Source organism: Nanorana parkeri, unplaced genomic scaffold (genome assembly GCF_000935625.1).
Source record: "Nanorana parkeri isolate BGI_ZX_2015 unplaced genomic scaffold, ASM93562v1 scaffold794, whole genome shotgun sequence".
Taxonomy (NCBI): Eukaryota; Metazoa; Chordata; class Amphibia; order Anura; family Dicroglossidae; genus Nanorana; species Nanorana parkeri.
In genome coordinates, this window is record NW_017307062.1 from 349,308 (window position 1) to 361,275 (window position 11,968).

At 42.1% G+C, this 11,968-nt stretch overlaps 1 protein-coding gene across 1 annotated transcript in view; it reads right to left on the bottom strand.

The window, feature by feature from the left end:
- Window positions 1–310: 310 nt before the first annotated feature.
- Window positions 311–11,968, bottom strand: part of NRN1L (neuritin 1 like) — a 63,125-nt gene continuing 51,467 nt past the window's right edge. The window contains exon 3 of the mRNA XM_018564915.1: window positions 311–690. Within this exon, the coding sequence (XP_018420417.1) occupies window positions 402–690 (289 nt within the window). The 3' untranslated portion in view covers window positions 311–401. The remainder of the gene's footprint in view (window positions 691–11,968) is intronic.

Sequence of the window (11,968 nt, forward strand, 5' to 3'; positions counted from 1 at the left end):
CATGATATGTAGCCCTGTACCCCCTTTTCCACTTACAGAGCTAGGTTATTTTTCTTTTAAATAAATATTAATGTCATTTTATTGGTATCTATCTACCAGTAGCTGCCTCATTTCCCACCCTCGGCTTATATTCGGGTCAATACTTTTTCCCAGTTTTTTTTGCTAAAATTAGGTACCTCGGCTTATATTCGGGACGGCTTATACTCGAGTATATACGGTATAGAGATTTTTTTACTTATTATATTTTTTTTTACCCGTAGTTAACAATTATCATATCATGTTTGTAGAATATGAAATAGGGGTAGTGCAATATATTTTCTGTGATTATAAGTGATATAAGAACATGTTTGTATCTGTAGAAAGAAGTTAATCATTTAACTTTTTTAAAACATAAATATTTGTTATGTCTGCTCAGCTATAATCCACTGAAGCATTCCGGCAAAAACAAATGATAATACACTGTGTTTTGAAATATATGCCAGGCCACGCAGCGTTTCTTTGATTGTTTCACCAGGATCTCTGGCTCCCATGGTATTTAGTTGCTGATTCCTTGAAGTACAGAGGTCATGTAGATTTCCCTGGTATTGGATTTTCCTTGACTCCTGTCTCAAGGACTCCCATATGGCAGCTGTATCTCCAGGGCAGTGGGCCAGAACATTGCTGGCACACTTATGAAATTCATCCCAAGATCTGGATAGAATAAACAATAGGGGGTTATTATTTGCACATATATACATACAGCTGTAAACCGAGTCTGATCCTAAAACCCAAGACTTTTAGTTATAAATCAGGGTTTATAAACAAAGCAGTTTTTCACCCCAATCCAATACTAATTTGCCACTAGCAACATTTAGAAGGTACCCTTTGTGACAGGTCCATCTCTAAACAATTAAATGGTTTTCTACAGATATAAGAAATATATACTCATGAACCTGGGTCAAGAACCTGCCGTTGCATCCTTCACACTTATTCACTTATCACTTGCCAGTAGAAGGAAGAATTCATGAAAACTGGAGCAGACATTTTCTTATGGCAACCAATGAGCTTCTCTCTTCAGTTTGTTCAGTCAAGCTTTGAAAATGAAACAGAAAAGCTGATTGGTTGCCATGGGCAACTGCTCCAGATTTTGTCTGCTCCAGTTTTCATGAAATAGCCCTAGAGAGTCTTAGGAGGTGAGAGTGGCTGGGTCCATGTTATCAAGGTAGGTAGGGTCAGGTAAGCTAAGTCAATATCTGTATAATAGTACAGATAGTCCAGATTCAGGGAACCAGGGTCAGTGATTTAGAAAATTGTCCTGTCGTAAATGCCTACTATTTGATCCAAGTGGTAGACGACTGTTTTCAAATCTTAGGTTTACTTTAACATGTATCTAAAGTCCAAACCTTTTTTCAGCTTTGGATAAAGCAGATAAGGGTTAAAACCTTTATTGCTGTCTTGTGTCCCCGCTAGGGAGATGAATGCTCTCTATTTGTCCTGGTAAACATTGTCACTAGCACTGAAAGTGAGCGACAAATCTAAAATTTAGAGTTATCACTAAAACACAATAGAAGGGAAATCTTCCAATAGTGACATGTTCTTGTGACAATTCCTCTTACTTCCTTTTGTGTCTACAGAAAGTGAAGGAAATTCTATTTAATTAGACACCGAAGGCAACAAACAAAACAACCTGACAGTGTTTTAGCCATTCCCTACTATATCCAAAAAAAAGAAAACATATTTAGGCTTTATATATTTACTTTTAGGACTTTGGTACTGGATAGGTTCTAATTTACAGAAACTCTAACTAAATATTCCCAGAATCCAGTAAGAAAATACATGAATAAAGTACTTTATAAAGTATCAAGATTAGAAAGCACTTCACTTTGAGTAGCACTGAACAGTAAAGCAACCCTTACCTCTATGTCAGTTTAGTCAAATCCTTTATTATAACGTTTCTCATGGGCTAATTATAGGGAGACTTCTAAGCCAGAGTTACACAACAAACATCTACATATTTATCTTTTCAATATTGACTTTAGCGGAGTCTTGGCTTTTATTAAAAGTTTTATTGGTTTGCATTCCCAGGGACATGGAAGAGGTAATCTTTTCTTGAATGTGGCCATTCAGCCTTTCAGTTTTGATATAATGATGATCTTTCAGTATACAATACAAAATGGGGATGGACCTGATCAGAAGAAGCTGCAAATTATTATTAAGTCGTGGAAGTCCCCTGCAGTTCAGCAACAGTGTGCGCTCAATGCAGTTCAATAGCATACATAATTAGCAAGAATTGGGTGGATTTATGTATAGACCAGATACAACATGACATGTATGTTGCATAGGGTTTTTACTGCCTCTCTGCATTGAAGAAGATACATTTTTTAACTTCTAGAATGTGTTGACTCTATGTTTCTATCAATAGAAGAATAGATCATAATCATCATGTCATTTTATTTATTGTTTAAGGCTTTTCTCACCTACCATATACTGGAGTGATCACCATTACAATGCTTCCGCTAGAATTATCATCAGGGTTAGCCACAAGTTTAAAAATCTTTTTTTTTTTTGGTGCAAGAAAGATTCAGCGTAGTTAAAAGCTTCCCTAACACACACACAAGTCATTTAAAGCCCTTTAACCATCAAAAATCACATTAACTATTCAATTCCAATTGACTCAAATGTATCCTAATAAAGGTTCTTCTGAAAATTTCACTGAAAACTTCCAGTTTTGCTCATCTCTACTAGTCTATAAAAGGTATACAGGTATACAGGTATGACTCTTCGAGTGTTTAATATCAACTATGTAAACATACGATTTATAGTAGAATTTGGGGAGAACTACACCCCATTTTTGGTCCTTGGTATAATTTTTTTCAGGGTTGTATGATATTGACCAAGGGTTATTGCAAAAAAAACAGCTATAAACTCCCTCTTACGTTTGTCATGTTACCACATATTTTACACAACAGCCATTTTCATATTCATATAAGAATCCAGAGGTACATTAGAGGAGATTAGGATTTTTGTGCACAGTTGGCCAAGGGTTATTATCCACGATCCTCTTTGCAGCTCATCCAGAAAACCAGCTCCCTGCCACCCACCCTTAGGCGGCTAACAGCATCGGGCATAGCGGGCCGGGATGGCCTAAACATTAGGCTGATTGTATTCGACCCGGACCACCGGGAAAGTGCCCAATATGCCCGATGGCCAGTCTGGCCCTGTACACCTGCATTTAATTTATCATATGCTCCCATTTGGAGACTCATATAAATAGAATTAGGACCACACTTTACAGAGGTGCCTTGACGGGGCGGTGTGGCTTCTACATATTTTTGGCCAAAGGTTTGTGCAACTAAAACCTCTGCTTTTAACGCATACTGTTAACAGAGTCATTTGTTTTGTTGCAGGCTAGCTGGCAGGTGTGCTGGGGATTTTTGTGTGTTTTGTATTGTACTAAGTGCACTTGTCTGACTTGATATACTGCAGAATTATTTAAGCTCTGCTACTATGACCTTGCAGACATAGAAAAATCGCAGAACAAGGCATACAAAGACCAAGTAGTCTATTGAGTCTGCCTTTTCTCTTTTGCTTTTGTTTTTGTTTTAATTTTGTGGACTAGTCCACATGTCCCTGGAGTGGTGACAGGGAACGTGGAGGTACTGAGTAGCACGGGTGGCTAAAGTCCTGAATTGGCAATGCAGGTCAATGGCTTTGAGAGTGAGTTTTGACCATGATTGGTGCTCCTGATTGGCCGTAGACCACCCAGGGCCAGGTAACCTTGCAGAGATTGTTGGGAAAGGTGTCAACAACTGGTTGAAAACAGGTAGCAAAACAACAAAGTCTCTGGTTAGGAGGCAGGCTGAGCCAATAACTTGTAAGCAGGATCAAGCCATGGTCAGGAGACAAGCCGGCTGAGCAACTGGTAAGCAGGAACAAACTGTAGCCAGGAGACAAGCCAGGTCAGCAACTGGTAAGCAGGAAAAGGATTGGGTTGCAGGATAAGTAACTAAAGACCTTCCAGATGTGGCTCGCGGTATACTGAGCTTAGGGTAACGGGAGGACGCTAGTTTGTGTCCTCCCGTTACCCTAAGGAGAACTATGGGGAAAAACAATGACCCCATAGTTCTCCTTTAATAAAAATGAAATAGGATAATATACACGTGTAAGCCTCTAAACTAAATGAAGGGAATTTATCAAAACTGGAGCACACAATCTGGAGCAGCTGTGCATGGCAACCAATCAGCTTCTCTCTTTCAGTTAAGATTTGAAAATGAAAGAAAGATGCTGATTGGTTGCCATGCGCAGCTGCTCCAGATTTTGTCTGCTCCAGTTTTCATGAAATGGGGCATGGAAATAATGTTAAGGAGAAAATTAACTCTTGAAGTACCCGCAAAAAAAGGCAGGCAAGGGGCAAAGAACTAGTCACTAGTATTGTATGTGGTCTCTAAACTGATCTTAAAAATGTTAATGAACACACTACACTGTAAAAATCCTTTATTTTAAAAAAAATGATTCTATTCGGGAGCAGAGATAATATGACAGTTCTGCTTCCAAATGTCAACATCGTCAGGACTTGCCCTGCCCCTTTATTGACATACGGGTCAGAGATGATATTTTTCGTTGAGAGTTCATCTGGATAGGTTGGGTCGGCGGGCATTGGGTATTTTTTTTTCTTTTGGCGAGTCTGTTGCCATCATGATTGACATTTGCATCGATGGACATTTTCTTTTCCTGGCCATATCCATGGCAGCGCTGACCATTGGGTGTTAGCTCCAATTACCCCTAGATGACAGGAACCAAAAGGGTTAAACATGACCTAACCCTCTCCATAAAAGCCCCTCCTCCAGCCGGCTTCACCCAGTCATTTTTGTTCCTGTCCCCTCTAGGACAGGGTTATACTCGTTTACTAAGGAATATGAAGTCATGGAGTTCTGGATGGCCTCAGGGGAGTTCAGCCTCTCTCCCCTGGGAGGTTCCCAAGACTCGGCCCCGAGCAAGGGTGTCCCCTTGGGAAGAAACAGCTTTCATTTCGGTCTGAGGTATCCTCCTCATGAAAGCCATGTTTATATTAAACCTGCAAAATTTTCAATATGCGGTGTATTGCAGGGGCAAGGTAAGCCTGTGGGGGATAATCTTAACTATGTTCTGTGGCCCGACTCGTTGAGGCGGCTCCTCGCAGCGTTTTGCCCGTTCGGCTGTTTGCGGTGTAAGGGCAGAGCAGGATGGGCACTGGCGGCTTCCGAGCGCTTCTGCGCATGCGCGGAAGTCCGGTCTTCGGTGACGTCATCGGCGGATGATTTTTGGGCGCCAAATTTGAATTGTTAGCAGTGTAAAAGTGACAGAACTGGCTCAGGAGGTGTTTATTTCTTCTTCAATAAAAGACTTATGAAAAACCTGTGTTGTGTGTTTTTCAAATAAAGGACTTTTTTTCACAGTGTGTTTATTTACAATTTTACTGCATGTGATGAATGAGTAGGGGTAACAGCTTCCCTTTAGGCCTTGTTCACACCAAGTGCGTTCCAGGAGCAGAGCAGTTACAGACCGTAGCAAAACTGCGTCCAATGTATTCCAATGGTATTTTTAGCTCCAGTTCACATTGCAGTGTTCTGTTCCAGAGCAGGTTTAAAAAAAAATGAAGCAGGCCCTATTTTACCTGCTCTGGAACGCATGCAAACGCCCTGGAATGCACTGAAAGCCCATTTTAAACATTTTTTTTTTACTAGAAACGGCCCGGAACTAATCAAAAACGCAGCAAAAAACGCAGCACAACCCACTGCACTGCGTGTGCATAAACCCATTCAGATCTGGTCTGCATTTTAGGTGTGAACAGGCCCTTACTCATTCACAAGTGGGGCGGGGGGGGGGGGGGGGGAGGGGGCTGCATCTGGGTGGCCCATTTATGAAATGGGCACCCAATTTCCTATAAACCAATGGGACCAGGGTTGTGGGGAAGCTGCCCTTGTCCTTGTCACCCTCTGGAAGGAAGGACAGTGTCAGCACCAATTCAGAGATGATTTGAGGATCTACAGCCGAGTGATACACAAATACACAAAAATATGTCACTTTAAGCTAGTGATGGAGTATTTGGGGTGAACATTTTGTTTATGCTAAGAGGAGGCTTCATACATAATAAGCCTTTTGTTCAGCTTCACAGTCTTGGGAACCTATGGTGTATAATCAGTGTTCGGTTCGAATTCGAATATGGGAGAAGTTCTAATTCGAACTCAATGAAAGTCTATGGGGGTAGGACTTTGAAAATCAAATGTCCCCATTTTGAAGCCTTATATGCAATTTATTGGCCATAAAAAGTGTATGGGGATTCGGGTGCTGCCCTGGGGGACAGGAATTATTGGGAAAAAAACTTTTTAAAAAATACAGTTTTTAAAGGAGCAGTGATTTTAACATCACTTAAAGGGCAACAATAAAAATGAAAAATTCCTTTAAATATCGTGCCTGGAGGGACCCCTTGAAATGCCTGTAAAGTGGTGCATCTGTACGATGTACAGTTTTATTGCAGTAAAACTTACATTTGTAAAGAAAAAAAATAAAAACATTTTTTAAAGCGTGCAGTTCCCCCTCACAAACAATACCAGACTCTTTAGGTCTAGTTGGAATGTTAGGAGGGACCCCATTACAAAAAAGAAAAGCACAATTCCTTAATGCAGAAATAACGGAACATGAAATATTACACACAATAGCTTCTTTGGGTAATGGTAAATCTCCGGGACCGGATAGATACACTGCAGAACTGTATAAGCTTTTGAAAACTTTGCTGACACCCACGCTCCACAAAGCGTTCACACACATGTGGATGACAGGGTCCTACCTGCCCACAGGTAAAGAAGCCTATCTCAAAGTGCTTTTAAAACCACGTAAAGATCCAAAGCTACCTGACTCTTATCGTCCCATCTCATTACTAAATGTTGACTCTAAAATACTCTCTAAAATATTAGCAAATAGACTATCATGCCACATCTTCTTCATCCCACCCAGGTAGGATTCACCAGAGGTAGAGCAGCAGTAATTAACATCCGGAAAGTTTTGGCAGTTCTAGAGCAATGCTCTAGGGGATCAGGAGAGGGGTGTGCCATAGTAACGCTAGATGCTGAAAAGGCTTTTGACTATGTTAGACATGATTGGCTTTTTTTCATACTGTCCAAAATGGTTTTTGAGGGCCACTTCCACCAACTTCTACATGCCATGTATGACTCCCCGATAGCTAGAATATTTTCGGATAGCTTTTTATCATCCCCCATTACATTACTCCAAGGAACACGTCAGGGTTGCCTCTTATCTCCTCTATTATTTAATCTAGCCATTGAGCCCCTGTCTAGATGGCTAATCTTTAAAGCAGACCTCCATGGTATCAAAGTGGGAACAGAAGAACTCCGCGCAGCTCTACTTGCAGACGATTTACTAATCTTTAGGTCAAGGGTGGGAGAGGATGTGCCCATGGTCTTATCCATTCTAGACGAATTTGGCTCCCACTCAGGGTACAAAATAAATTTGACTAAAAGTGAAATTTTGTCCCTATCCCCTACGCCCTCCTTGAGTTTCTCAGCAGTCACACGATATGGCCTGCAGCTTGCACACAGTCATATCACATACCTGGGTATCAAGTTGGGCAGATTGCCTTCCTCACTATATACTCTAAACTATAAACCTCTTATCGAAAAACGAATAAAGGAACTGGAGACCTGGACTTTACTTCCACTTTCGCTATTTGGTAGGGGCCATGTCCTTAAAATGCTAAGCTTCCCAAAATTGCTTTACCCCCCTCCAGACAATTCCACTATTGCTTAAACACGCAGATGTTCAACTTCTAGAACGGGCATAAACCAGGCTTCTATGGAAATCCAAACGCCCCCGTATTTCATATCACCAACTACAAGTCCATAAACTGGAGGGTGGCCTGGGACTCCCTAACATCCGGGCCTATAATTTGGCGTGTCTCCTACGCCACGCCTATGATTGGTTGCTGGAGACCTCTTGCTACTCTAATCTCACTTTAGAAACTGAATTGGTCTCCCCTTGGTCGTTAAAAGCCCTACTTCATACTCGCACTAACCAACTACCTTCCTTACTGCGCACTAACTCATTGATCAGGGAAACAGTTGTCGCATGGCGCGAATATGGACTAAAAACAGGACTACATCCCTACATTTCAATGCATGTCCCCATTATTAATAACCCCCACTTTGCTTTGGGCTCAGATAACAAGGGATTTAGAACCTGGGCGAATAAGGGGCTACAAATGATGGCTCAACTATTTGACCCAGATACACATCGTCCCCTTACTTTCCCAGAGCTACAAGCGAAATTTGACCTTTTGCCGCACTACCACTATCAATATATACAAGTGACCCACTATTGGCGTAGCGAGACAACCATGCCCACCACCTTCTTCCAGACCACAGCATTGGATAAAATTTCGGCCTCAACTCCTGGATCCATTGCCCAATTGTACCCCCTTTTAAACTCTTATTTTATAACTACACCAGCTAGAACTTCCTTTCTTAAATGGAGGAAAGATTTTCCATTGGCAGACTACGACAGTGCCATTCTTGAGGGTTGTCACAATATTAGGAGTTGTACCCTGAATGAACAATGGCGAGAGACGCACTTCAGAATAATTCACAAAGCATACTATGCTTTTGATTTTTTCCATAAAATACAGGATCCAAGTCCATACTTAACAGCGTGCCCCAAATGTTCCCAGGAAGGGGCGTCGCGCGCTCCGTCACTGTCTCTGGGACTGCCCTCAGATAGTCACTTTCTGGGATTCAGTCCTTTCCTACATGTCCGCAATACAAGAATTCCCCATACCCCGCAAAACATGGCTCTGTCTCTTTAGCTACTGGAACCCCCTACCTGCACTTGGTAGACGGCAACAGAAGTGGATCTATGTAGCCCTATTGATAGCAAAGCGCATAATTATGCATCACTGGCTTTCTACACAATCACCCAACACTTCAAGGAGGCATTGATGTCACTAATGTGGAAGGAGAGACTAGAAGCCACTCTAGACCCAGATAGCTACACCACGAGCTTCTTTCAGAAATGGGAGCCATTCATACTATACCAATATGCAGGGACAGAGTTGTATGCTTTAATGTATCTCTTCAGACTCACTAAATGGTACCTAGAAAAAAAAACTAGACAAGTCCTTAGGACAGCTGGAGCTGCCAGAGGAGTATACCCCTGATTAGCTATTGCTCTAATAGATGGGGTCATTACATGGATGTTCACAGGTTGGGAAATGCCCTTGTATGGAGTGTCCGTGAGATACTATTTTACAGTTGTAAGCGATACCATGTCATTGTTGCATCACCTTGTATCATCATTGCTAGCATGAGACATGTACATGAGATTTGTCTTTGTTTTTGTTTTACTTTGTCCATCTGTTGTTGGACTGAAAATTAATAAAGAAACATTTAAAAAAGAAAAGCGTGGGGTTCCCACCAAAAGTCATACCAGACCCTTAAGGTCTGGTAGGAATATTTAGGAGGGACCCAGCAAAAAAAAAAAAAAGTGGGTGGGGTTCCCCCTTAAAGTCATACCAGGCCCTTAAGGTCTGGTAGGAATTTTAAGGAGGAACCCCACCCCCAAAAATGGGGGGGACGGAACGGGGGTCTCCCCCCTAAAATTCCTTACTAGAACCTTGATCCGATCACAGGAAAGAAAGGGGGGGGAGGCGAGCAAGCGAGGCCACGTGCCCTCGTGTCAGGGTACCGTGCACGGGTGTCCCCACACCACATGCAGGTACCCACGCAAGAAGACCAAATTAATGTGACCACACTGGATAGGGTATAGGCACACAGTTTATTGCTATACAGCAAACAGGAAAACGCAAACCCCACCAACTAATAAACCCCACCAACTATTAAATAAAAAAATTAATAGAAATAATAATTTTAAAAACCCAGACGACCACCGTCCCGTCCTGTCCACTGCGACGAACACCTGCTGCAGAATGGCATTTTGACAGATGCCGGTAACATATAAACTTTTGGGTGGAGCTAGCAGTGACAGCTAGCTCCACCCAACTGTTTACAGTTACATAGTATTTGAGGTTGAATAAAGACATTAGTCCATCAAGTCCAACCTATTAGGATCTCATTCTAGGAGTACCCGTACCCCTGTATATTACGGTCCCTTAAGAAATCGTCCAAAAGTTTCTTGAACAATTCCACATTATTTGCTGAAATCACCGCCTGTGGCAGTGAGTTCCAGACCCTAACTGATCTTACTGTGAAGAACCCCCTTCGCCCCTTGTGCTGGAATTTTTTTTCCATCAATTTTAGGTGATGGCCTCTAGTTTTTGTAACGGAGTTAATTTTAAACAGTTTATCGCTAATGTTGCTACCACCATTAAACATTTTGTACATGGAAATCATATCCCCCCTTAATCTCCTCACCTCTAATGTGAACATGTTTAAATTTAGTAGCCTCGTCTCGTAGCTCTGGTCCTCCATACCCCTAATTAGTTTGGTTGCCCTTCGCTGGACTTTTTCCAACTCAAGGACATCTTTTCTTAGTACTGGTGACCAGAACTGGACCGCGTACTCCAGATGAGGTCGAACCAATGATCTATAAAGTGGCAAAATTATAGACTTGTCCCTGCAATACATCCCCTTTTTAATACAGGACAAGACCCTGCTAGCTTTGTTTACAGCAGCCTGGCACTGCAAACTACCTTTCAGTTTGTGGTCTACAATGACCCCCAAATCCTTCTCCATTTCTGACTTCCCCAGCGGCATACCCATAATTGTATAACCCATTTGTTTATTTTTAATTCCAAAGTGCATTACTTTGCATTTATCGACATTAAACCTCATCTGCCACATTAATGCCCACTCCCCTATTTTATCCAGGTCCTCCTGTAATGTTATAGTGTCTAAGTCCGTGTCTATTACCCTCCCTATTTTGGTGTCATCCGCAAACACGGAAATATCGCTGTTAACACCCTCCCCGATGTCATTAATAAATAAGTTGAACAATATGGGACCCAGCACAGAACCCTGAGGCACACCGCTCATTACACTAGCCCAGTCTGAAAAGGTGCCATTTACAGATACCCTCTGGACACGTTCCCGTAGCCAGTTCTCTATCCACGTACACACCACCTCATCTATGCCTATAGCCCTCAGCTTGTGTAGCAAGCGTTTGTGTGGTACCGTATCAAAAGCCTTTGAGAAATCCAGATATACCACATCCACCGGCTTACCTCCGTCCATATCTCTACTTACCCCCTCATAAAAAGTTAGCAAGTTAGTTAGGCAGGAACGGTCTTTCCTGAACCCGTGCTGATTGTCATTAACTATCCCGTTTTCCTGAACAAATTCTACCAGATAATCCTTTATTATGCCCTCTAGCATTTTACAAACTACCGATGTTAGACAGTTGTAATAGGTGAGCCATGATAGGGCAGAGTCATCATTACTTTGCCCAATCATGGCTCTCACAGTTTTCTGTGCCCTGATTGGGCAAAGTCTTGCACCTGACCTGTGGTCAGGTGGAAGGCTTTAGCCAATCAGGGCTCACATGGCACAGTGCCCTGTGCAGGGTGCTCGGCGGGCGGTTCGCCATACACACGAACTGCCGATATTCGAGTTGAACTTACATTCGGCTGGAACATCTAGCCCAACCCTAATAATAACACAGCTGACCCAAGTCTTTTTTTTTGCCTGTTGGTTTATATCATCATAAAGCACTATACATTTTATACTGTACATGCATTAGTCTTGTGACACTGTATTGATTATTTACTACCAAGACATTATATCTTTTCATATGCAAACCTTTCATATGCAACTGTTGTACTTCGCTACAGTTTGGGTCTTTCACCTTTTTTAGTGAAGGGCAACTCTGTTTATGAGTTCATTCTGCTTGGGCAGGTTAGATTGCATCACAATGAATTTACATACGTATTTTATGCATTGTAAATACATTATCTTATCGGGGGGGGGGGGGGGGGGGGGGGGGGGGA